This window comes from Meriones unguiculatus, chromosome X, assembly GCF_030254825.1.
Source record: "Meriones unguiculatus strain TT.TT164.6M chromosome X, Bangor_MerUng_6.1, whole genome shotgun sequence".
Lineage (NCBI taxonomy): Eukaryota > Metazoa > Chordata > Mammalia > Rodentia > Muridae > Meriones > Meriones unguiculatus.
Genome location: NC_083369.1, coordinates 19,101,805 through 19,129,743, shown reverse-complemented (window position 1 = coordinate 19,129,743; position 27,939 = coordinate 19,101,805). Strand labels below are relative to the sequence as shown.

General features: G+C 42.1%; 1 protein-coding gene across 1 annotated transcript in view; it reads right to left on the bottom strand.

The window, feature by feature from the left end:
* The window catches only part of LOC132650077 (zinc finger X-linked protein ZXDB-like), a 76,623-nt gene extending 54,033 nt beyond the window's left edge, over positions 1-22,590 (bottom strand). Inside the window, exon 1 of the mRNA XM_060375077.1 lies at positions 19,966-22,590. Within this exon, the coding sequence (XP_060231060.1) occupies positions 19,966-22,539 (2,574 nt within the window). The 5' untranslated portion in view covers positions 22,540-22,590. The remainder of the gene's footprint in view (positions 1-19,965) is intronic.
* Between the last annotated feature and the right edge of the window lie 5,349 nt (positions 22,591-27,939).

Sequence of the window (27,939 nt, the reverse complement as noted above, 5' to 3'; positions counted from 1 at the left end):
ATCTGAGTGGGGATCAACCTTACCAGTCCAGAGGAAGACAATGCAGCCAGTCCTGATGAGACCTGATAGGCTAGGGTCAGATGGAAGGGGAGGAGGACCTCCCCTATCAGTGAACTTGGAGAAGGGCATGGGGGGAGATTAGGGAGGGTGGAAGTGGGAGGGAATGAGGGAGGGAGCTACAGCTGGGATACAATGTGAATAAACTGTAATTAATATAAAAATTAAAATTAAAAAAGAAAAAAACTAGAACTTTACATCAGATTTTCAAATAAGCTGCATATGTTCAATGCATTAAGCAAAAGCTGAACAATCTTAAATTTCTATCAATATACAATAATTATACCAATACATAATATTTGACACCATTAGATTCAATAATCTGCCTTTTATCCTATAATCCTATATCCCCCCTTTTTTTCTTTCATCATTCCCTTTTTACCTCCCTTAGAGAAAACATAAATAAGAGAAAAAGAAGGACAGAAGGGAGAAAGAGATCAGTGATTCCAACCTTTACCTTGTTTTTTTTTTCCTTATTATGCCTAATCCATAACCTAACAAATGACAAAAACAAAACAACAACAACAACAACAAAAAACTACCCACCCCACATCATGGGAACAGGAGCATCATGTTCTTAAAAGTATTTCTTGCTATCTGGGGCAAAAGCATATTTTTGGGTACCCTTAAAAGTTAAGATTTTGCCTAGGAGTGGTATGGCTGGATCTTGAGGCTCTTCCTAGGCATATATCCAAAAGAGGCTCAAGTACACAATAAGGACATTTGCTCAACCATGTTTGAAGCAGCTTTATTTGTAATAGCCAGAAGCTGGAAACAGCCCAAATGCTCCTCAACTGAAGAATGGATGCAGAGATTGTGGTACATCTACACAATGGAATATTACTCAGCAATGAAAAATAGGGAAATCATGAAATTTGCAGGTAAATGGTGGGACCTGGAAAGGATCATCCTGAGTGAGCTGTCAGCTGTCCCAGAAGCAGAAAGACACACATGGTATATACTCACTCATATAGACATGTAATATAGGATAAACCTACTAAAATCTGTACATCTTGTCGGGAGCCGTGACTCCAGCGGCCTGCTTTGATATTTAAATCTTGGCAGAGAGATGGCTTTTAGCAGGCCTTTACTAATGGCAGAGAAGAACTTGCAAGTCCATCTCCTTTTGTTTGTGACAGCAGGTGGGATAGCTTGTGAGGGTCACACCTCTTGCTCAGGTTCCTTGTGGAAATTAACCCATTGTTCTGAGATGTTTTACTGGCTAAAAGAAACTCCTCACAAATAAAGAGGTCAGAGGGCTGGAGGCAGAGACTTGAGACTTGCTGCTAGCACTGCTTGCTGCAGCATCCTGCCTTTTGCTGTGGCTGTCGAGTCTGGACCTTTAAAAAGTTTCCTGTGTGTTGTGTGTTTATTTTATTAATATTAATCCTCACTCCCAACTCAAGAACCATTCGACTCTGCTGGCTGGCTCCGGCAACATCTAAAGAAACTAATCAAGAGAGGACCCTGACTAAAATGTTCAATCCCCATCCCAAAAGGCAAAGAGGAAGGACATCAGAAGAAGAAGAAAACAGGAAACAAGCTAGAAACCCACCACAGAAGGCCTCTGAAAGGCTCGGCCCTGAAGACTATCAAAGCAGACGCTGAGACTTATGGCCAACTCTTGGGCAGTGTGCATGGAATCTTATGTAAGAAGTGGGAAATAGTAAGATCTGGAGAGGACAGGAACTCCACAAGGAGAGCAACAGAACCAGAAATTTGAACACAGGGGTCTTCCCAGAGACTCGTACTCCAACCAAGTCCCATGCATGCAGATAACCTAGAACACCAGCACAGATGGCAGTTTAGTGTCCAAGTGGGTTACATAGTAATGGGAAGAGGGACTGCCTCTGACATAATCTGATTGGCCTGCTCTTTGATCACCTCCCCCTGAGGGGGGAGCAGCCTTACCAGGCCACAGAAGATGACAATGCAGCCACTCCTGATGAGATCTGATAGACTAAGATCAGAAGGAAGGAGAGGATGACCTCCCCTATCAGTGGACTTGGGGAGGGGCATGTGTGAAGAAGGGGAAAGGAGGGTGGGATCAGAAAGGCAGGAGGGAGGGGCTTATGGGGGGATACAAAGTGAATAAAGTGTAATTAATAATAAAAATTTAGGATTTTGACCACTTGCTGAAAAAGCTAGCTGTATCTTTTTCTGTCCAGTCTCTATGCTTTTTGTCCAGTCTGAGTTTTCTGTCTGATCTCTGAATTTTCTGTTTAGTCTGTGTGTTTTCTGTCCAGTCTCTCTCTCTCTCTATCTCTCTCTCTGTCTAGTCTCTGGGGTATCTGTCATTTGGGCTAGCCTTTTTGAATTTCATCTGTATGTAGATTCTTGAGGAAACAGTAACTGAGGGAGTCTCTGAGGCTCAATCACCTGGGATCCTGGTTTTTTTTTTTTTTTTTTGGGGGGGGATCCTGGTTTTATCTTCATTGTTATCTGGTCCTTTGCTCTGAACATAAACTTTTAAAGGTAATATTATAGGTGCATTTTTGCATCATGAGGACCAGGTAGCCAATAAGATTAATTTGCAATGCAAAGACATTCATGTCTCAGCTAGTAAGGCTTCCTGGTCAAATCTAATCTTTATTAGTTTTGTTAGTAACCATATTTTTCTTTCCCTGTAGATACATAAACATGACCACATCCCCATCTCAAAACTATTGCAGGTTTCAATTTTGCTATCAACCTGTCCTTATTGTAAATGGGTTGGTTTTGTTCTACAGTTTTTTCTATAACCCAGTGTCTCTCAGCTGCTATTGTTCCTTTTTTAGAAACATTAAGAGTTAACAAAGTTAACAAAGTATTATTTAGCCTGTCCCTTGGAGTCTTTACTTTTCTTTTAAAAAATGTATCTGTTTTTACAGTATGATTAACTCTTTCTACAACAGCTTGTCCTGTAGGTTTGCATGGTATACCACCAACCCATTAATTTTTGAAAATCATTAAGTGTTTAAAATTGATCCCTACAGTTTTGTGGTTGAAGTTTTGTTGACTTATTTTATAACCCAGATAGCTAATAGAACCTCCTCTCTGTATTTTTTTTTTCTGGAGCAATCTGTAATCCCCAGAATGGCAGAATCTTTGTGTTTCCTTAAACATTTTCTCTAAAGTATGTTCATCAGAATCACCCAACACAATATCATCCATGTAAGGATAAATAATAGATCGAGGAAATTACCGATAAATTATTCCTAGCACTTGTTGCACAAAATATTGACATAAAGTTGGAGTATTAACATTCCCTGTGTGATTACCTTCCAAAGGTATCTCTTTATTGGATGACTATTGTTCAGAGTCGGTACTGAGCAAGCAACCCTTTCCCTATCTTGCTCTTGGAAGTATACTGTGAAAAAGCAATCTTTTAAATCAAGTACTATTTAGGCTATGACCTAGGTAACAAAGAAAAGGCAATTCCAGACTGTAAAGGACCCATTGGGTGAATTGTTCTATTCACTGTTCCAAAATCCATTATCATCCTCCATTTTCCTGATTTCTTTTTTACAACAAACACAGGAGAATTTCATGAGCTGGTAGACTCTAAATATTGAGCCTCCAACTGCTCATGTACCAGTTGTTCAAGTGCCTGCTATACCTTCCTAAGGAGCATCTACCATTTCATCCCTAGTTTCATCATTGTTGTAAAAGCTCTCTTCCCTATAAATTTATGAGTATGTTGGCAACATAAGGTCTCAACATCCCTGTTTGCCCTTCTGGTCCTACATATTTAATCAACTGGATACTTTGTCTTACTTGATATAATTTACCAATTCCTATAAGCTGTGTATAGACCTTCTGAAGTGGCCATTTTACATTTTACATTTCAAGACTTTTGGAAGAAGGTACTGATGTCATCTTCTGTATCTACCAAGCCTTGTATTTCAACACCATTCATTTGTACCATTAATTTGAGTCTTTGATCATTAACTACTATTTGTCAGAACACACATTTTCCAGTACTTCCAAATGCACCTGTTCTTTCTACCAGAGCAGTTTTGTCCTTGCTGTAAGGAAAGAGTAATTCTACCCCCTTCATTAATTTGCATCTCCTTTTTTTGTACATACACAATGATATTAATTTCTTCCTTTCAATCCCTATCTACAATACCTGGATGCACAATAAATCCTTGGGGAGTTAATCCACTTCTCCCCAAGATCATCCATACTCTTCCTGAAGGCAAAGGACCATAAACACCAGTGGTTATTTTGTAAGTCTTGCGGATAGTGTAAGAGACGAATCTATGGCCAGAAACACAGTCCCACTGCCTTCAGTGGCATGGGTGTGATCAGAAATTTTTAATTTTGATCTTCCTCCCTGCTTGTCACCTCCTGGCTAACCAAAGGAGGACAGCTTGTATTTTTGCTGCTGGGCCTTGAGTTTAATGCCCCTCTGTCCACTTAATGGTGGCAAGAGGTTACCTTCTAAATCTCATTACATCAATGCTTTTTCTTCTTTTCTTACCATGCCTACAAATTCTGGAGAGTCTGGGCATTTGAATGTTGCAGCCAGAAGCTGCTTCGTGGTGGCTTTGAGTGAAATTACCATATATCTCCGATTTATTTCACCAGCAATTTTGAGCTTTGAAGCCTCTATGATTTCTTTGGAAATGGCCAAATTCACCACAATTAAAGTACCAGGTATTTTGATTTCTGAGACTTTTAGCTACAGCTTTTCCTATGATATTGGCATGATGTTCCTGAGAGCCAATACCACTAGTCTCTCTTATCCATTCATCTACTGGGGCTCCTCACGCCTTTAATTGTCTAAGTACTCTCTTACATTCAGTATTTGTATTCTCATAAACTATGATCTGTCTAAGTACTCTCTTACATTCAGTATTTGCATTCTCATAAACCATGATCTGTGTCAACACCTGTCTGGCCTCAGTGTCTGATATGGCTGTATTTAGAGCTGAACACAATCTCTGTAAGAAGTTGGTGAAGGTTTCTCCAGGGCCTTGAATTACCTTAGTAAATGTTGTTTTACTAGGCTCCTCAACCATATACCAAGCTCTTAATGCTGCACACAACATTGTTCAATTACTATATCATCAGTTCAGATTTGTTCTCATAAATCAGCATAACACCCTTCACCAAACAGTTGATCTTTATCAACATTTATCCCCCTTGTTATATTTAATTGTTCTATTTTTATGGCTTTATTTTTCTACCAAGATTACCACTGTAACTGTTGAGCAGCTTCTAGCACAGCTGACACCAACCCTTTCCAGTCTTGGGGAATAAGTCTATTTTTCGTAGCTCAGTTAGTTAACGTTTGTTTAACGAAGTCTGAATGCATTCTGTACCATATGATGGCCTCTTTAAAATGCTCTATATCTAGCATTTTGACTGGACTCCACACCATCTCATTGTCAGCCTCACCACCATCATTAGCAGGCATATGTTGCGCAAAGCCTGGGAAAGCTGATGGTGTAGCCAAAGGCAATTCCTCTACTGGAACACTTGGCTCCAGAGCTCTTTTTTTGGCTTGCTCGGCTTCCTGTTCAGGTGTTACGAACACCTGGTGCATAGAGTGGGCCAGTACAGCAAGACCTGGAAACTCCTGTTTTTCAACAGCACCATTTGCTTCCCAAGTGCTTCATCCTCTACCCATAAACATTCCTGTTGAACTGCCAACTCTGTAAACCTTTCCAGAACAGCAGAATCTAGTGACACTTCCATTGTCGTATCTCATCCATCATTCTTCCAATCTTTTAAAAAACAGAATATAAAAGAAAACAAGGCAAAGACAGAAATTTTCCTCTTGGAACATTTTGGGAGAGAACCTGGAAGTAGCTGATGCTCTAGTGACATCTCGAAACAGTTCATTCACTCATTCATAACTTGCTGTCTCTAAAAACCAAGTTCCCCATCATTCCTGAGCCACATCTGGGTATCACTTGTTAGCCCTTTTTATCTTCCCAATCACGTTGGGCACCACCTGTAGTGGAAAGGGACCTGTAGCAGAGAGCCACCTGTAGTGGTCTTTTTTAAAACTCTAGTTTATTTGCAGAATTTAGGCCTTTACCTCCCTTCCAACACTCAACCTTAAGTAGGAGAGAGAAAAGGTTAGTGAGGAGTGGGGACACAGACCTCTTTACCTCTCCCTGCTAGTTAGGGTCAAGGGGTTCTTTTTGGGTTCTATAACAATCTCTGTCAACCCCAGACACAGCTAGCTGTCTCCTCCATGCCACTGTGCCCCGACGTGTTTCTCTCCATCTGTGTGCTCCAAACCACCACTCTGTTTCTGGTCTTTGGTCTCTCCAAATTGCCACATGTCACAAGCCACCGAATGCCACCACAAACATCTCTCTTCTCTTTCACACATGAAAATTAACAGATGTGGACAAAGTATAGCTCAACTAAAATCACACACTTGTGATTAAATAAAAAACATATTTACATACTATAACTGAGTTTACAAGGAAACCAAACCTTCCATCACACACTGACCCCAGCCAGAATCTAATATTCTTTTGATCTGTAAGAAAACAGAACTTAGTGGCTGGCTCTTTGATCACCAATCCCTCGAGGGGTGGGGGGAGCAGCCTTACCAGCCTACAGAGGAAGACAATGCAGCCACTCCTGATGAGACCTAATAGGCTAGGGTCAGATGGAAGGGGAGGAAGACCTCCCTATCAGTGAACTTGGAGAGGGGCATGGGAGGATAAGAAGGAGGGAGGGTGGGATTAGTAGTGGATAAGGGAGGGGGCTACAGATGGGATACAAATTGAATAAATTATAATAAATAAAATAACTTTAAAAAACAGGACTTTGGCTATATTCTTATCTAAAATAAGAATGATATTTTACAGAATTTCACATTCAATTTACCAATCTCAGCACAACTGCTCACTGTATTTTCATATTAGAATCACCTAGGGAAAGAACAGCATAGTTAGTCACTGGAAGGAGAAATAGCTTTACTCACATAGAAAATAGCAAGAGTGTCAGTTTCACTAACACTCTTGCTAATGGGTCATTTCCGGAGGTTGAAATGGCAATTTGTCTATAGCACACTCTTGCTACACAACCCACACCCAGGGACGAAAGATAACTGTGGAATAAAGTATGTGTTCTGTGAAGCACACATTTAAGCATAACAAAAATACATTGATCTTTCAACAGAAAAAAAAGATATTATTATTCAAGGTGATAAGTCCAGCACACTCTCTAAGGACATTTTTTCTCTTGTTAAGAACATTTTCTAGTCCCAAGGTCCACATATATGCATACAAGTTGGAAACAAAAGACTGTAGGCATGAGATTACCTTTTTAGTAAATAATAAAGTAATAACAATAATAAAAAGAGGAAATTTTAATATTATATCACACATTTAAATCATATAAATCAAATATCCACTGTAAATAATAAAGAGAAATTCCTCTGAAAGAGACTGTGAAAAGTATCATTTATTCAGAAAGTCAATTAAAATATTAGTCATCTAATTTGACTACACTTTGGAATTTCAGAAAATACATTTCAGAAAACAAGAGAAATTTCTTATATATTCCAAGTGAATGTTTATGTAGGTAACATTAGAAAGACCGTCATTAAAAACTTGGATAATGCTTTAAAAAGAATGTACCCCTAGTCTTTTAGAAAATAAAAACAAGTAGCTCTATTATCCTAATTTTTTCCAATATTCTTGGAGTGGGTGTTGGGATGGAGCAGGGGGTGGGTATCAGATGTTGGTTATGTGCTTTGCTGTTACTATATCCCCCAAACATAGTATACCCTTTTACAATCTTTGAGCCAAGATCATACTGCTTTTTGCTATTGACTGATTATTAATACGTGAACAGAAGGTTGATCCAAAGTTTGCCACAAAACTGCATGACATGTTAAACATACAAAGTAGCAGGTTCCCCTATGGGATTTTCATATGTAAATAGTTTGGGTTGATCCACACTCTTACCTACTTCTCTTAATCTTCCTGCTAGCCCCCAACCCCTTCTATCCCTTTCCCAATATCTCCTCTCCTACTTTATAACACTGTGCTCTATTATCCCCCTCAGGATCTCATTAAAGTTTTTTCTTGTCCCTCTTGTGGGCCCCTTTATAATTTTCTGGACTCTATATACACTTAACTCACATAAATACACAAAAATGAAAGAAGCTAGTATCTACATATGAGAAATGGTATGTAGTATTTATATTTCTGAGAATGAGATACCTTATATAATAAAACATTTTACTGTTCCATTAATTTTTCTGCAAATTTCATCATTTCACTTTGCTTTATGGTTGAATAAAATTACTTTGTACAATAATGTATCAGATTTTCTTTATCCATTCATCTGTTTGTGGACATCTATGTTGATTCTTTTTCTTTGATAATGTGAATAATGCATAAAAATGTGTGTGCAACTGTCTATGGATTCAAGACCTTTACTCCATACTAACCAATTCAAGGGACTATAAGCAATGAAAGCAAGACAGTTTTTTGTTGTTGTTGTTTTGTTTGTTCTTCTTTGTTTTTGTTTTTGTTTTATTTTTGTCTCAGCAAAATAAGACACTAGCTCAAACAAAAGAAAGAAAAGTCTGGTTTGATAGATGAGGTCTTGCTCTTAGACCATGTGACTGTTGTTCTAGGGTAAGTTACTAGATTTCTCATTAATGGCATTCATCTCTTTAATAATTACAATTGCCTCCTCAGCATCCACCTTAACTACAACACTGAACAATTTTCTGTCAAATGGCACAGGTTTCTTTTTTTCATTTTCTGCTTTATTTGTTTCTTTTTCACCTCAGATCTGAATAAGAACAGTAAGTAATAACGATGGCAGAACCAGAAAGCTATACTGCTTGAGATATTTGGCAATTTGGTGTGAAACAGTGTATTTAATAATCCTATTTGTAAGTGCTTATCCTTTCTTACCCTTTAGCTAGGTACTCTGGAGAGTTACAACATTCCTAATTCTCTAGTATAGCCCCCACCCCAATTTTACCATATTCCTGTAGCTCAAAATTCCCTTCTACATCCTACTATATGGTTTCAGTCATGTAGTAGAGCTACCTAATTTTTAAACTTAAAGATATACTAGCTGGGTGCAGTAATGCACACCTGTAATCCTAGCACTCAGGGAGGCAGATCACTGTGAGTTTGAAGCCAGTCTAGTCTACAAAGTGAGTCCAGGACAGCCAGGGCTCAAAAAGAGAAACTGTGTTATGAGGCAGAGAGAGAGAGAGAGAGAGAGAGAGAGAGAGAGAGAGAGAGAGAGAGAGAGAGAGAGAATATACTTAAAGCACCTATGCAAACAGATACCAACTTCTGCGGAAGACAGGGGTCCAGGCTTTCTGGTTATCTCTAATTCTTTGATAAACTCTGAATCTCTAAATCTAACACATCTTATAAAAAATGGACCATGATGGTTTCTTTATTTTTTTAGTATAGAAAACTATTTACACTTTAATAAAAGATATGCTCAGATGAAACTATAGTTTGGAGAATAGTGTGTTCTTCGTCTATTTGGTTTTTATTTTTGTTTTCCTTTTATTGAAAACAGATTCTTTTCTCACATAATATATCATGATTATGATTTGCCCCTTCTACTCCTCCAGTTCTTTCCCTCCTCATTTTCCTTCCAGATCCACTCCCTTTCTGTCTCTTATTAGAAAAGTCTTCGAAGATATAACAACCAAACATGATAAAATTTAATAAGGTAAGTAAAAACCATCACATTAAGTCTGGACAAGGCAACCCAATAGAAGGAAAAAGCCCAAGAGCAGGCACAAGAGTTAAAGATGTGCTCATTTACACACTCAAAAGTCCCACAAAAACACTAAACTGGAAGCCATAATGTGCAAGAGACTCAGTGCAGACCCATACAGGCCCTGGGCATGCTGCTTCTGTAGAGCTGAAGTCCCTACAAAGAGGAATTTATATGAAATTTCATGCCATTATATGAAAATGTGAAGGTAAAGTCTAAGTTATTTATGGAGACCCAAGAATGTTGGAGAGACCAGAATCATTGATGTTCACTTTCAAAAGTTTTGAGACATGCTGAAGAAACAAAACCCAAAAATTTGAGGAGTAAAGGGAGCTAAGAAGCAAACAAAGGACACAGAAAGTCTATTCTGTGAAACTATGTCACAAAATTTCTAAAAGCCAGAGAATAATATGGACACAAGTATTGCAGGGATTTACTTCACTAAAAGCCAAGTAGAGAAAAGAATTTCTCTATGTTACATTGTTAAAATATTAGAACTACAGTCCACCAATACCAACAACAAAAAACAATATTAAAAGCTACAAGAGAAAATTGTTAGTTTACATACAAAGTGAAACTCAGTAGAATAACATCTTTGTAGAAATGTTGAAAATCCAGAACAGTAAGAAATAATGCAATCTAAGCAGTAAATAAATAAATGCCAAACAGAATTACTATATTCAGGTGAATTCTTTTTGTTTCTGTTTTCTTTGAGAATATTTTTTACTAATTATTTAAGACTGATAAGACTAAGATCAGAAGGAAGGAGAACTTCCCCTATCAGTGGACTTTGGGGAGGGGCATGCGTGAAGAAAGGGGAGGGAGGATAGGAAAGGGAGGGAAGGAGGGAGGGGCTTATGGGAGGATAAAAAGTTTATAAAGTGTAATAAAAAATTGTAACGTTATTTTTACATGTAAAATTTATTTTCTTTAGTCTCACTCCTGCGGTTCATGTAAAAAAGTAGAAACTAATTTGAATTTGTGTGTGTTCAGTACTTATTTTGTTATTAAAAATATAAAGTTCCCCCCCCCAAAAAAAAGAAAAGAAATGTATATAATATGTTTTGAACACAATTACTACCATTTCCCCTGCTCTCAGGAGAGTTACATTTTAAGAGCAGTGGTGAAATACATACCTTCCAAGATAGGCACAAACTAAGCAATTCATGACTACTTACCCAGTATTGTGGAAGATACTTAAAGGAATTCTATATAGAGAGGAGGAAGGTAGTCACAAACAGAAGTGATCAGGAAAGAATAAACTTTAGGAATGTATAGATAACAAATAAGAACAAGAAAAGAATCAAACACATTCAACACAGCAAATAAGCTCCTAAATAAAAAGGGGAGAAAGAAAATATTTGAACTCTGTAAACAATAAACAAAACTACAAGAATCAAGCTCAGTAATAACCCCTAACGTTAATTATGTCAGTTTTCCAGCTAAAAGATAGGCACTAGCTGACTGGAAAAAACAAAACAAGATACAGTTGTTTCTGGTCTGCAAGAGACACACCACATTGGCAAAAGAACAAAATGAAAGTAAAAACATGATAAGAGATACACCAAAGATGCATTGTGAAGACAACCAAGATTAGCAATATGCATATCTGACAAAGTAGATGTCACACCAAAATTACTCAGAAGAAATAAAGGTCATTGAACAGGAATCAATGAACCAACTAATAAAGATGATGTAATGATTTATATACATATATATATATATATATATACATATGGAAGTCTATTTAGTTAAACTAGGTCATAAAATTTCTAAAAGCCAGAGAATGATATAGATACAAGTCCTGCAGGCATTTATTTCCTAAATTCAAGGATGAAAAAGAACATATCTATCTTTGTTACATTGTTGAAATGTTAAAACCACAGAAAAGGAATAGAATGGGTCATGCGGACATCAAGGCTAGAAGACAAAGTAGAGAAATTGTATCACTTTAGAATTCAGTGATAAGTTTTATATGTGAAAATAAGAACCCTTCCCATAAACAGAAGAATGGAAAACTCTTGAATACCATCAAAAGACCTAACTTTCAGATTACAGGCATGGAAAAAGGAGAATTACTATATCAAAGGCATAGACATTATTTTAAGTAAAATCACACTATAAAAGTGTGCACACTTAGATAGTGATGCTCATCCTACCACCTCCAGAACTACAAACAGATATGACCAGAAAAGAAACTCTTCATGACATATAATTAAAACATTAAAAGCAGAAGAAAGAAAGAATATTGCAAGCTGAAAGAGAAAAAAGATCAAATAACTCATAAAGGCAGGCACACCAGAATAACACAGGTTGATTATCTGACAGAAATTTCAAAGTCAGAAAGGTGTGGAAAGACGTGTTTCAAGTTCTGAAAGACTGTAACTCTCAACCCAGAATATTATATCCTGTAAAACTATTAAAAGTCATAGATAAATAAAAATTTCCACAGGAACAAATTTTAAAAATTTATGACCACTAAGCCAACTCTATGGTGGATACTGAAAGGGTTATTTTAGTCAAAAAGACAACCAAGATAAAAATAAAGAATACCAGGACAGTAGCTCAAAAGTGGTCAAAGAGCCACCACAAAATCAACAAAATGAAAAGAATACACATCTTCTGATCATAATTCTGATTAATGGACTCATTTTCCCAGTAAAGACACAGATCATAAGACTGAATTAGAAAACATGACCTACCTTTTCTCTGCCTCCAAAAACACACTTTACCATCAAAGACATAACCTTATGTAAGAGAATGGGACTCCAAGTAAATAAATTTAAAATACAAACATATGTAGCGATTCTGAGAGTTAACAAAACAGACTTCAAGCCTAAGTTAGTCAAAAGGGTCAAGAAAAACATTTCATACTCAATAGAGGAAAAATCCACAAAGAAACTATTATAATTATCAATATATTTGCACCAAAACGAGTGTTCTTAATTTCAAAAAAGAAGTGCTATTATATCTAAAACCACAGATAACCTCAATATGGAATACAAGACTGAGATCAGTACCACTCTCACCAATAGACAGATTACTTGGCAAAATCTAAACAGACATACACTAGAGTTAAATGATGCCGTAAATCAATATGGACATTCCACTGAAACAATAAAAAATACATATTTTCCCCAGAATCCTATGAAACTTTCTCCAAAACTGATCATATATCAGGACACAAAACAAATCTCAACAAGGACAGGAAAACTGAGATAACATACTGCATTCTCTTTGATCCCTATGGAATTAAGCTAGATATCAAGAGCAATAGAAGGAACTAAAGAAAGTACATAAACGTATAGAGACTACACAATATGCTTTGTTAAATGAGAACTGGGCCAAGGGAAATTAAGGAACAGAAATTTAAAATTCCTGGAAATGTATGAAAACCAAAACACAACATACCCAAATCTATGGGATACAATGATAGCAATTCCAAGAGAATGTTTCTAGTACAGTAGCTACATGAAAAAATATCAGAAACCTCAAATTAACAACTTATTGATGTATCTGAAGGCTTGGAAAAACAAGAATGACAACAAAGTACATATGAAGATAAACCAAAATGAGGGTTGAAATCAATAAAATAGATATAAAAACCCAGAGTGAATCCAGAAACAAAACATTCTTTGAAAAGATGAACCTCACAAAAAAACCCTTTAGCCAAATTAACTAAATGAAAACAGAAATAAGACACAAATTAATAAAATTTAGAGATGAAAAGGAAGAATTTACAACAGACACTGAGAAAATTAATAGAATCATAAAGACTTACTTTAAAATTTTGTATTCCACTAATCTGGAAAATATAAAAGAAATGGATATATTTTCAGATGATGTGCCCTTCCAAACTTAAGTCAATATAGAGTAAATAATTGAAACTAAGCCAAAAAAATCAATGTGATAGAATCAGTAATTAAAAAAAATCTCTAAACTAAAAAACACAGAGGACCAGATGAAGTCAGAACAAAATTCTAATAGACCTTTATCAACTGCTCAAATTATCCCATGAAACAGAAAATCAAGAAATCCTTCCAAATTCATTTTACAAAACCAGTATTACTCTGATGCCAAAGTAGATTAAAACTCATTAAAAAAGAAAATTATAGGCCAATGTCCCTGATGAACACAGAGGGAAAAACTCTCAATAAAATACAAACTAAATTCAAGAACACATCAAAAAATATCATCCATCACATAAAGTCAGCTTCATCCCAGAAATTCAAGAATAGTTCCATATACATAAATCAATAAATGTAATCTACCACATAAACAGACTAGAGGAGAGAAATCACATGAGAATCTCAGGTGATGCTGAAAAGACCTTTAACAAAATCCAATTGCCCTTCATGAGTCCTGGAGAGTTTAGGGATACAGGTGAAATATCATCTCAACATAGTAAAATCAACATAAATCAAACTCACAGTTTAAATCATGACAAATGGAGAAAAACTAGCATTTCCATTATGGTCAAGAACAAGAGAATGATGTCCACTCACTCCACAACTGTTCAAAACAGTGCTTAACAAAACGACAGCCTACAGATTGGGAAAGGATCTTCACTAACCCTATATCTGAAAGAGGACTAAGATCCAGAATATATAAAGAACTTAAGAAGTTAAACACCAACAAAGCAAGTAATTCAATAAAAAATGGGGTACAGAGTTAAAGAGAGAATTCTCAATAGAAGACCAACGAATGGCAGAGAAACACTTAAAGAAATGCTCAACATCTTTAGTCATCAGGGAAATGCAAATCAAAATGACCCTGAGATGTCACCTTACACCCATCAGAATGGCCAAGATCAAAACCTCAAGTGACAACACATGCTGGAGAGGATGTGGAGAAAGAGGAACCCTACTCCATTGTTGGTTGGAAGGTAAACTTGTACAACCACTTTAGAAATCAATCTGACAATGAGGAATAATGCTATCTCAAGATCCAGCTATACCACTCCTAGGCATATATCCAAAAGATGCTTAAGTATACAACAAGGACATTTGTTCAACCATGTTCATAGCAGCTTTATTTGTAATAGCCAGAAGGTGGAAACAACCCAGATGTCCCTCAGTTGAGGAATGGATACAGAAATTGTGGTACATTTACATTACAATGGAATACTACTCAGCAATTCAAAAACAAGTAAATCGTGCAATCTGTAGGCAAATGGTGAGATATATAAAAGATCATCCTGAGTGAGGTATCCCAGAAGCAGAAAGACACACATGGTATATACTCACTTATAAGTGGAAATTAGACATATAAGATAATCATACTAAAATCTGTACACCTGAGGAAGCTAATCAAGAAGGAGGACCCTGGGTAAGATGCTCAGTCTTCATTCAGAAAGGCAAACTGGATGGATATCAGAGGAGGGAGAAACAGGGAACAGGATAGGAGCTACCACAGAGGGCCTCTGGAAGACTACCCAAGAGGGTATCAAAACATATGCTGAGACTCATAGCCAAACACTGGGCAGAGTGCAGGGAATCTTATGAAAGAAGGGGGAGACAGAAAGATCTGGAGGGAACAGGAGCTCCACAAGGTGAGCAACGGAACTAAAAAATTTGGGCACAGGGGTCTTTTGTGAGACTGATACTCCAAACAAGGACCATGCATGGAGATAACCTAGAACCCCTGCACAAGTGTAGCCCATGGAAGCTCAATTCTCCAAGTGGGTTCCCCAGTAATAGGAACATGAACTCATGGGATGGCTCTTTGATTACCTCCACCTGAGATAGGAAGCAGCCTTACCAGTTCACAGAGGAAGACAATAAAGCCAGTCCTGATGAGACCTGATAGCCTAGGGTCAGATGGAATGGGAGGAGGTCCTCCCCTATCATTGGACTGGGGGAAAGGCATAGGAGAGGAAGAGGGGCCAAGGGTGGTATTGGGAGGGGATGCAGAGGGGGATACAGCATGACTAAACTGTAATTAATAAAATTAAATTAAAATTAAAAAAAATTAAAAATAACATTTACTGGCTCTTATATGTGTCATAATAAATTTCACATCACTCTGTTTTTCTCACCTTTCTATCATTTTGATACCAAATTAAACTTGTTTTTACTCTCTAACTGTATAATACATTAATTTTCTATATCCTCCTGTCAAGTATCATTTACTCGAGGTCAAGGTAATACATATATCATTCTGCTCAAAGAAGCTTCAATATGTTAGGTGCATTTTACAGAACAATATGCAGTAAATAATTGTTGATTTGAAATAAGTACAGTACTATATCCATCTTATAATTTGTGCCCACATCTGTTTTGTCAACAGGAACATAAAGGCAATATTATTAGAGTCTAGTCATGATTCATGCTTACTGCTGAAGTAGTTTTTCATTGTATTGAATGGCAAACACAAGACCCACGAAAGTACATCTATATAAAACCATACATACATGTATGTGCATACGTCCTTTTGTGGTACATACACATGCACGCACATTTTTTTTTTAATGTGTGGTGATAAGAACCAAATTATTTGTTCTGGCTCAGAAAATGTTCTATCACTGCACCACATCCTCAATTAAAGGACAATATATTTTTACTTCATGATCAATATGATCAACAGAGTCCTTAGAAACAGACTTCCTTTAAAGTCATTTTGTTAATGATTTTCAAATTAGGAAAATAAATCAACAATTAAAGAGAAGCAAATGGAAAGGAAAACAGATAGATAAAATTAAACCTGCACTTTTTTTGTTTAATTGTTGTTTGAGACAGGGTTTCTCTGTGTAGCCTTGGCTATTCTGGACTCACTTTGTAGGTCAGGTTGAACTCCAACTCACCAACTCACAGAGATCTACCTCTGCCTCTCCGAGTGCTGGGATTATAGGCATGTGCCACCAGGCTTAGCTAAACCTGCACTATTATAAGGAGTGATAACTACTTTATACCATCAACAACAGAAATTAACCTTCTTAACTTAAAAACACAAAGCTAAGCCAGGCATAGTGATGTATGCCTGTAATCCCAGCACTCGGAAGGCAGAGGCAGGGGAATCTCTTTGAGTTTGAGGCTAGCCTGGTCTACAAAGCAAGTCCAGGACAGCCAAGGCTACACAGAGAAACCCTGTTGTATAAAACCAAAAAACCAAAACAAAAACCTACAAAACTGTTCTTCAAAATTTTCCTATAAAAATGTTATAATAGAAATAATTTGGAAAAACTTAGTTCAATGAAACTTTATAAAGATAGACACACATAAATCTGCTATCTTTAAGAAAAGCAGCATTTGTCTTTTGAAATTTATAGGAGTAAGCAGGTAAAATATAGCTTATGCTCTTTTATTGGAAAGAAATTGCTTTAAGAAATTAAAGAAATAAAATCACTGCATTAATTTATCTTCATGTTTATAAATTTACTTTATTTTCATGATTTGTGTATTCAGCTCATCCTTGACAGACTTATTTGCCAAACACAAAAAAATAGTGGTCTTTTTAGGAACTTTCAAATTAATAACACTTTTGAAATATAGTTTATGAATACAAATAGTTTCAACGGAAACATGGAAAACTGTCAAACGGGTAGACAAAATAAAATTCTAAGCATTTCTCTGATTTATAAAAGTATGTCTAAACTTTTCATTTTCACTAAGTGAATACAACCATTTTTAAAATATCTGCAAGTATCTGTGGGTGTGTATAAATACCAACATACACACAACAAAGAAACATTTCATCGTGGCAAATTTTTTAGTGCATTTCCGAAGTCTGTCATCCATAGATATCTACATGCAAAGGCTACTGGACTAGTACACCAGAATGAATAAGAAATTATTAGCAGAACTCCCTGGCAAAAAAACTTAAGTAGAAATAATGAAACAGAAACTCACTTTTCATTTGAACAGCATAAAAAATAATCTCCTTTATGCCTTGAATCATATATACACACAGTATTACTTAAGCTCAGAAAATAGCTTCTTACTGTACACACAGAACTATGTATACACTTAGTAAATGATAGCACTGAAAGAAAATGTGCCAAGAGGAAAATGTTGAAAGGATAGTCACAGAAAAAATATCTATCAATTAAACAAATGAAAAAGAAAGGTAAGCAAGGGCTGGAATGCATAGGCAAGAGATTAGACTATAGAAAAGTAAGCAGAAGCTAAGAGAAACCAATTAAGTTAGAATAAAGCAACCAGTTACAATAGAGGAGAATGAGTCTTGAAAGTTATAGACAAAAGAGGTGAAAAAATTCTCTTCTTCTTTTGTGGAGCTATATATAGAATTGTCAGTCATAGCCAAAACCAGTTGGAATGTGAGTTGGCTAAATCATAATAAGAAACATGCACAGACTTTGCTAAAACTACTTCACAGGGCTGCTCTGAACAAAAATAAAAGCCATGAGTTATGAAAACATTCCACAAACTAAAAATGCTGTACTCTCTGTACAAGAGTTTATACAATATTGAGATTCAATCTTTCAATTTCTTTCAATTCTGCAAAACTATAAACAATGCTGTTTTCATATCACAAAGGATATGCTCACCCCTGCCCCTTTATCAGATTTTGAAAGAATCAAAGGCTCCACAGTCTCAGAGAGAAGCCTGGTGTTAGAAAGAGAACAAGAATGTTGACAGACTGAGCAAATGGAGAGGCATGTAGATAAGCATGTGAGCAGTGTTTCCACTCTGTTCTTTCCCACAACAACCTGGGAGAGAAAATTATTCAGGGTAAGGAATAAAGACACCCTTTCCTGTTTCACTATATAAACCCCACAATACTTCATTGACTGAATAAGAATAGGGCTGAATTATCCTTATTTTTCCCTAACAATACTAAAAAGTGAGAATGTAAAAAGAGCATAGAAAGTCATTAAAATGTGCTGAAATCCAAACTTTTGCTTATGTGTTGAAAACTGTATGAGAAGAAAAGTCTAAGGAATGTTAGTCATGTGCATACACATTAATCAGTAAACAGGAAACTGAAGTTTCATGAGATGAATATATTCAAGACAACCTCTCCAACACCACAGAGCACAAACTGGACCCTGAGTCTCTTTCATATCAAAGTCTCCTATGGCAATTCTAAAACACAGTCCCTACTACCAGCAAAAGATGTCAGAAATAGCAACAATGACAACAGCAAATATATTTCACTTTGCTATTTTGTCTTGTAACTTTTAACATTTTAAAAAATATTCTGTCACTGACTATTTCAATTAAACTTTCCTAAGTGTTCTAAACATTTCCTTCTCCTCTAAGTGTTAGTGATTGTACAAGAATAATTCAACATATCAGAAGCAAAAGTAATCACAAATAAATGTACTGATCAGTAAAGGCTCTTTGTATCACAAAAAGAGAAAGCCTAATAAATGAGCACATGATGATCTATAAAACATCCATGTAAAAATAATACGTAAATTTGATCAAGTCATTAACTAATATATTGAGAAAATAAGTGAACAGAAGCACATAGTCAGCAAAATTTAGACTGTATGTGGCAAGTTCTACACAAAATTACTTTTGATGAATAAATTCTTTAAAAAGAGGGGAATGGAACATACAGATTAAAATATATTTCAGATCATTAAGAAATATTATACCAGGTAGCATTCATTTATGTGACACTGTGAAGATTAAAACACCGAATTTCACTGATACAAAGACATGATTAAAATAAAGGACCCAATGCAATATGAAGATCAGTAATGAATATTTATGAATAAACTAATAGCTGGTACTCCTTCCAAACAAATACTAGAAAAGGGAAGAGAATATAGAAAACTAAGATGACTCAGGGATTTAGAATTGATGAAGTAGAGTGCAAACTATATATTCACTATTAAATAACTTAATTTACTTTATATTCAAAAAAGAACATTCATTGTTGGGGGTGTCCCAATAGATTTGAAGAAGAACATAATCAAGAATATAAAGAGCTAAAAAAGAGCATAAAAGCAATGCAAACAAACCACCTCCTTTCTAAGTAAAAAGAAAAAAAAAAATTAAGGCTCAGCTAGGTTAAGAGACTTGCTCACAGAACTCATCAGTTCCAGACTCCAGACCAGCATTCAGATCTCTAAAACCGCAGTCCACAGGTGCCTTCCTTGGCAAAGCAGCCAGAAAGGACTGCACCCAGGCAACGCAAGCTTTCAGTCCAGAACACCCTCCAATCTGAGTGTAAGGAAAACGAGCCTCAAGGCAGGAAACAGGCAGAGTCGAGGGCTCATACCAAAAACGGGGTGCCAGTCACCGCGATGAGGTCTGTTTCTTTCTGAGAACCATGGCTTCCTGCTGGATGGGAGAAGGCGAACTGGGTTTCCTCCTCGTGGCCAAAGAAGTCCGATTCGGGGTGCATGTTCCACTCCGCTTTGGCCGGGGTCAGTAGCTCTGAGACACTGTTTTCACACAGGGTGCTGGAGGGAGTCAGAGCTTCCGTGTCCACGGTTAACTTATTGCTGGGCGTCAAAGCCTGGGGCTCCAGGCTGGAGCTTTTCAGAGCCAGAGAGCCAAAGAGCCCCACGTTCCCGGCGGAGACGTCATCCATGTCTAAGGGGCCCTGCTGATAACCGGCCACCGAGGTCCCGAAGAAGAGAGAGGTATCCAGGCTCTGGGGGAGGTCACCGGGGGTCCCCCTCAAGCCGCGCGGGTCCACCGCTTGTCCTAAGGAATGGCTATGGCTGTGGCTATTATCGGCAGGGAGGCTCCCCGTGAGGGTCGAGTTCACGGAGGCCACATCGATGGTCAGGATCCCAGAGTTGACCAAGGCTGTGTCCAGCACCGCGGCAGAACCGTGGCCAGGCACCTCAGAGAACAGAGACACCAGCTCCGCGCCACCGAGGTCGCTCTGCCCCTGGCCGGTGAGCTCACTGCTGGGCGTGAGAGAGTTCGCAGCTTCTAGCTGGGCCAGGAGGTCCTGGCTGAGGTTGTGCCTCTTGGCCATGTGGGTTTTCATGCTGTGCTTGGAGGTGAAGAGTCTGTTACAGGTGGAGACGGGGCAGCGGCTCTTCCACGTGCCCACGTCCTGCAAGTGCTTCTTGGAGTGGATGTAGAGGCTGCTCCGGGCAGAGAACCTGGCGCAGCAGCCCTCCACGGGGCACACGAAAGGCTTCGTGCCCAGGTGGGTGATGCTGTGGCCCTTGAGGTGCTCGGCCCTGGTGAAGGACTTCCCACAGCCCTCCACGGGGCAGGTGAACCTGCGGTCGTCCTCGTGCTTCCTCTTGTGCCTCAAGAGCTTGGACATGCTGGTGAAGTTCCAGCCGCAGCCGTCGAAGTCACAGAGGAAAGGTCTCTCTCCGGTGTGGCTCCGCAGGTGGATCTTGAGCCTGCAGGCCTTGTCGTACTGCTTGCTGCAGCCAGGGAAGGAGCAGGCGAAGAGTTCCTGTTCCCTGAAATGGGCGCGGTTGTGCGAAAACAGGGCGCTCACGGTAATGAACGTCTTCTTGCAGCCAGAAAAGGCGCACTGGTAAGGCCTCTCGGGCTCGAAGTGGCTGCGCTGGTGGGTGCTGAGCTTGGCCTGCGTGGGGAAGCTCTCCTCGCACACCTCGCACTTGAAGGAGTTCTCCTGCTCGTGCCCCTTCATGTGCGCTTTGAGGTTGTACACGGTGGTGAAGCTCTTGCCGCAGCCCTCCACGGGGCAGCCGAACGGCCGCAGCTTGTCGTGCGACTGCAGGTGTCTCTTGAGCTTGTAGGACGTGGTGAAGGTCCAGCCGCAGCCGCTCAGGGGGCACTTGAAGGGCCGCTGGCCGCGGCTGCTGCTGTGCGTCAGCAGGTGCACCTTCAGCTGGTGCTTCTTGGCGAAGGTCTGTCCGCACTGCGCCTCCGGGCACAGGTACAGCACCACGCCCGGGCCCGCGACCAGAGGCCCGCGGGGGCTCTGGGCGGCGGCCGGGGCCTCGGCCTCCTCCTCCGGAGGCGCTGGGCAGGGCGCGGGCTCCGCCGGCTCCGCCAGCAGGAGGTCCGGGGGCAGCTCCGGGCAGTCGCCCACGGCGGCGGCGGGCGGGAGGCCGGCCTGCGGGGCCCCCAGGGCGCCCGGCGGCGGCTGCCCCGGGAAAGGCGCGACCCCCGGCTCCCAGGCGGGCAGCGGGGGCGTGGTCAGGGTGAGGACGCCGTTCTCCAGGCGCAGCAGCAGGTCCTGGTTGTGCAGAGTGATGGTGCCCGCGAAGGCCGCCGCCGCCGCCGCCGGGCCGGGGCTCGGGCCCGCCGCGGGCAGCGGAGACGGAGCCGCGACGGCCGGCAGGCGGCGGGGCCCCGGCTCGGGCCGGCCCGCCGGGGTCGCCCCGCTGTCGCGCCGCTCGGGCCGCGGGCCTGCCCGGGCCTCCTCCCTCCACCCCGGCCCTCTGGCCTGCTCCGCGCCCGCTGCTTCCACATCGCCACCCACCGGGTCAAGCAGCAACAGGAAGAAGTCCTCGCCGCCGCCGACACCACGGCCGCCGCCGCCGCTCCGGTGATCCGGCCTCGGCGCCGAGCGGTCGGGGCTGGGGCTCGGGCCCAGGCCCCGTGAGGCCCTGTGGGCCTCGGCGCTCCGCGGCCCGCCATCTTGGGTCCCCCGGAGCAGGAGGAGGCAGCGCGCGGGGGCCTGACGAGCCAGAGAGTCCGGGGCGCGGTGGACCCCGCCGCCACCCGCGGGGCAGCAGCCGCCACGGCCGCCGCCGCCGCCCGGACCGCCGCCCCCGCCGCCGCCGCCGCCACCGCCCGGGACGCAGCCGCCGCCTCCACCGCCGCCGCCGCCGCCGCCGCCTCCACCGACGCCGCCGCCGCCGCCCTGTGGCGTCCCGCGAGCCGGGAGCGGCCTCGGGATTTCCATCGCGGCGCCGGTGAGGCTCGGCTGGAACCAGAGCTGAGGCGGAGGCGCGACCCCGCCCCCTGCCGCGGGCCCGAACACGTTCCTGAAAGGAAAAAAAAGTGCAATGCGCAGAAACTGGCCCTATCAGATATTAAAACGTATTTAACGCCACAATGGTTTAAATATTCCGGGACCGAGTCTTTGCAACCTGAGAGACAGCCCAGAGGCCGAGTCCTGCGCGAGTAAATAACTTGCACGGTCTGTGTGACAAAGTAATCAAGGTCTTCCGAAGTCAGGGGAGAGTGACAGTTGGTCCAGAAGGCGGCTAGGGCCCCTAGACACCTGGCCAATGAAAACAACTGGAAGCCCATCTTCCTGTGTGTATCCAGCACACGCATCGCGGCCTCTTATCACGCCTCACTGGGCTCCCTGGCACCTTGCAGGGGCTTGCAAACGCTTTACTGCTGGATGCAGGGGAGAACTTTCTGAGAGGACAAACTGTGCCTTCTGCGTAAACTAAACTACCTCCACGCTGCTACTCTTTCTGGTGGAGCTGCCTGGTTCGCGCTGGTACACACACACACACACACACACGCACACAAACACACGCACACACACACACACACACACACAATCACATGTGGGAGGGGGAGCTCCCAGTAACTTCTAATACTCGGAATGGCCTGCCAGGAGCCACATGCTGGGTTAAAGTTTTTCACAGAGTTAGGATTTGGTCCTCCTGGGGCAGGAGTCACAAAATGGGTCCAAGTGCAGACTGGAACCTTTGGCCCACAGGTGTGAAACCTGGCACCTGAAGCCACTGATAAGGACATCTGCAAATCCCTGCCTGCTTCCCGGTTCTCTCTGCTGAGTGCTTTAGGGTGCACATCCCTAAGCAATGCCCTCTGTATGGAGCTATGTAGTTCAAACCGTGCCCGTGTGGAGAACAAGTCGAGAATCTTCATACCTGTGGGCTGGTGGTCGCTGTGCTCTCTGTTGCATGCCGGGGTATTTGATTTATAGTTTTGAACTACAGCACCACCGGCATGTTTTCAAGCCCTCACTGCCTTAAGTGCTACAGACCAGTAGGGTCGGGCACTTGACAAGAGTGACAAACATGCTATCAAAGCTGTCCCGGGCCTTTGGGGCCCCTTCCAGTCCCCTTTAGGGCAGCAGTTCGTCAGAAGATGGCACGAGCAAAGGCTCCCTCCCTGTGACTCTCTTTAGGACAAAGACAGTGGGAAGATACTCCTTTCCAGGATGGAGTGGTTGATGTATGCTTCCTGCCTGACTCTCCTTAATAAGATCCCTAGTATTTGAGGACATCCCTGCATATAAAACTCTAAAACCTGTTTAAGGGCAGGTTTGATAATCACGCTTTGACCATTTCCTACATACAAACAATATGTCTTGAATACATCCACCCTCAATGCCTCCTGACACTCCCCAGGCAGCCCCTCCCCCCCCCACACATCCCCTCCCACCTTCACATCTCTCAGCTTCTGATTTTATTAAAGTGTAATAGACTAGTATTTTCAGTGCAGCCCATAGGCACACGAGCTTGGGACCAGGCACCTGAGCCTGGGCATTCGACCAGAGGCCACATGCCACCTCCCCCAACATCCATCAAGGACCAATAGTTTTCCTGCAGTGAGATGGGCCCCCTTGAGCCTCTTTCCTCAGTCCACACTGGAAAGGGGACTGGCTTGGTCTTGTGTAGGTGTTGTCACACACAGTGTGTCCCTGAGATCGATGGCCAAATGTCATGTGCAGAAGAGAATGCTTCACAGCAGTCCTCCCCATAGGCAGTTTCTTACATTCTTTGTCTCCTCTTCTGTGACCTTCCCTGAGCCTAAGGGGACAGATGTCTCATTCAGGGCTGACACCAAGGGCTGTTTATTCTCAGAAGTTTGACCAAGGATGAGCCTCTGCATGCACCCCTGCTCACCTCTGTACACTGCAGGAAAAAAAAAACAAAACAAAAAGCAGCTCCTTTGGCCAAGGTTGAGAAGGGCAGAAATCCCTAGGTGTATAGAGCATTTGAGGCCACAGCCGTTCTGACTTGAAAAATGAAGTTCTGAAGCTTCTGGGATTCTACATTCTAACATGTACTCTAACATGGTCTCTGCAGCCCACAAGGTCTGTCTTGTTCTGGCATTGGGGGGAGAGGATTGGGGGGGAAGTGCAAATCATTTCCTGGGAGTTGTTCTCTAGGTACTCTGTCCCATGAGGACTGCTCTTGCCCTGCAGGTCTAGTGTGTAGGAGGAGCAGCATTTTCCTTACAGTTACTCCTGCTCTCACACAGGAAGCCTCACTGATTCAAGCTCTCCTGACTCAAGAAGCTTCCCAGATAGGCTCTGCTTCTCAGCTCGCCGGGTTGTTTTCCTACAGAGGTCACCTCCAGTTCTGGGCAAAGAAGGGTTCCCTCGCTGGGTGTCTGAGTCTCCTTAAGAAAATGCACATACTTTGTGTGTCACGACAGCGTGAGAAACTGTATTAAAGGGCATTGGGAAAGTTGGGAATCACTGCGCTAAGGTATTCCAGAAGAAACACAAACAGGACAGACAGGAATCTGGAGGAGGTGCTGAGGCAGAGTCCATTGAAAAGTAGCCACCTGCCGGCTAGGTCCCCACTGAATACTCAGCCTTCTTCCTTGTAAAACCCAGGACCACCTCCCATGGGGAGGCAGCCTGAACTTAAGGAGCCAATTTCGCATGTGCGATTTCTTCTTAGGATTCCAGCTAATGCCACCTTGACATGAATCCACCAACCCCAGAACTGACCTCTTGACAAACCCATACACAAACACATAACCCTTTCTTTCCTGTTCATCCCCAAGGTCACACAATAAGAGTACCACCGAGATATAAAACATTCCAGCAGTCCTTAAACATTAAATCCCACAGTCTTTAAACATCCAAACGAGTCCCTGTAAAATATTCAAAATCTCTCTAAGAACTTCAAAGACTGTGGTCACCCGTAAAGTCACAGTAAGAGTTAAAGGCTTTGTAATTCCAAGAGGGAGGGACCAGGGCATAGTCACCATCTGCACAAAACAAGACCAGATGTCAACAGGATTAAAGCTCAGTGTCAGAAGGCCAGGCTTCACCCATGGTTTTCAGGGCTCCTGCAGGGTTCTCCAAAGCACACACACAGATTGTCTCACAGGCTCAGGCTGGCTCCAGGACTGTTGCCATCCTTGTCAGTCATCAGGTGGCACTGGTATCCTCCAAACGCCGGACTCTACTGCTGGAACTAGGCTGTGCTTCCCGCAAGAGCTTCTCCGGAGATCTCTTTATGGTGACTACCCTCAACTCCCTGTGTCACCCCGTCCATGTTGGGACTTCATTGTACCTTCCAATGGCCTCTTCTGAGCTCTCATAGTGCCAAGCCTCAATGGCTCTCACTGACCACTTCATGCCTCCAAAACATTTCATACCATCCGGGAGACCATGACACACTAGCAATCATGGATGCCACCGTGAGGTACAGCCTTGGCAATCTCTGGAAAACAGTTTCTGAATACTGACCCGAGAAAACACTTCCCCAGAAAATTTCACCTCTGTGATGCTGTTATGTTTCTGAAAGTAAAAGGTGTTGGGCTAAATGTGTTTATTATCTGCCCTCTGATTATTATGGCGGTATTATCTCACCTGCCATCACAATAGAAGTCCCAAACACTTACTGGAAGTTAGATTGTCTTATTTCACCTTGGGAGGGGCAGATAATCCCACCTATGCTACCTCACATGTCCCAGCCCCCATCCCATTCCAGCTGCTTGATCATTCTTTAGTGGGCCGCCTCACAGCCGTAATACCAGAAATGCTTGCCTGTTCTTCATCAGGACTGCTCCTTTCCACGCCACTCTCAGAGTCCTTCCTCACAGCCCATGTGATTCCTTCCCCAAGCTCACCCACAGTGGCTCCATCCTTCCTTCCAGCTCTCCCTCTGTAGGCCTGCTTCCCAAGATCCTCTCTGTCCTCCAGGCCCGAGAATCTTAGCTGTGCACACCTCACCTTTGCCTTGCCCTGGTGTGGGCTTTTATCGGGGAAATGGGAGTAATTTCTTAGGCAAAGTTTACACGAGGACAGGCATATGTTAGAATGTGCTGGTCCAGGCGGGGACCAGAATTTGGGGGCCAGTAGGTAGCACTGAAGTACATAGCACCAACACTGGTCTATTCTTGACCACAGCTCAGTTGACCAGAAACCACAGCTCTTCCCCCATTCATTAATTAATTAATTTACTTTACATCCTGATCAAAGCTCCCCTCCTCTCACTCTGACCCTCACACCAGGTTCCCCCATCCCCCTCCCTTCTTCCTAAGAGAAGAGGAGCCCCCTCCCCCGGGGGTACCAACCCACCTTGGCAAATCAAGCAGCAGTAGGACTAAGGGCACCCTCTCCCACTGAGGCCAGACAAGGGAATCTGCCTAGGTAGGGGAAAGAGATCCAAATGCAGGCAGCAGAGTCAGAGACAGCCCCGGTCCAATTGTTAGGAGACCCACATGAGGACCAAGGAGGACAGTGGGGGCTTCGGGTCATAGATTCTTAGCTGAAAATTACAGGATCCCAGAGAGACTCTTCAGGGCACTCTCAGACTTCCTGGGAAAAATTCAGGAGCCAAGCCACCATGGCCTGCATTGCTCTCACCACTCTTATCTTCCAAGATCCTTCACAACAGCCCCCTGAACTCTTTAACACTCAATGGCTTCTCTGGCCCAAAGTTTCAGAGTTCCTTCATAATCTTTACAGATGTCCAGAAACATCATGGTCAGGCATGTCACAGTCACTCTGTGAAACTTGGGATGGATTTCTGTCTTAGTTGGGGTTGCTGGTGCTGATAAAGCAACGTGACTAAAAGCAACTTGTGGAGGAAAGGGGATACTTGGCTTTTGACTTCTTTATCACCCTGGATCATCAAAACGGTAGTCATGGCAGGAACGCAAAGAGTCTAGGAACCCTGAGGCAGGTTTGGATGCACAGGCCGTGGAGGTGTGCTACTTGCTGGCTTATTCTGTGTTTTATGCTCAGCCAACATTCTTATAGAACCCAGGTCCACCAGCCCAGGTTTGGTACCACTCACAATGGACTGGGGCCTCCCCAATCAAGCACTGAGTAAGAAGATGCCCTCTGGGCTTGCTTCCAGCCCCATCTTACAAAGGCATTTCCGCAATTGTGGTTTCCTCCATGGAGATGACTCAAGTTTGTATCAAGGTCCCACAAAACCAGACAGCACAGAGGTGTGCAGGCAAGGCTTGAGGCCTCAGAAGACTCAGGCCTTTCCCAGTGCGCTCTCTCCTTCCTGCTTCTAGTCTGAGATGTGCATTTGCAGCTCTTCCTGCTGCTGTGCCTTTGCCCCACCATCATGGAATCCAGCCCTCTGGGACCTTAAGCCCAAATAAACTCTGTCATCTCTAA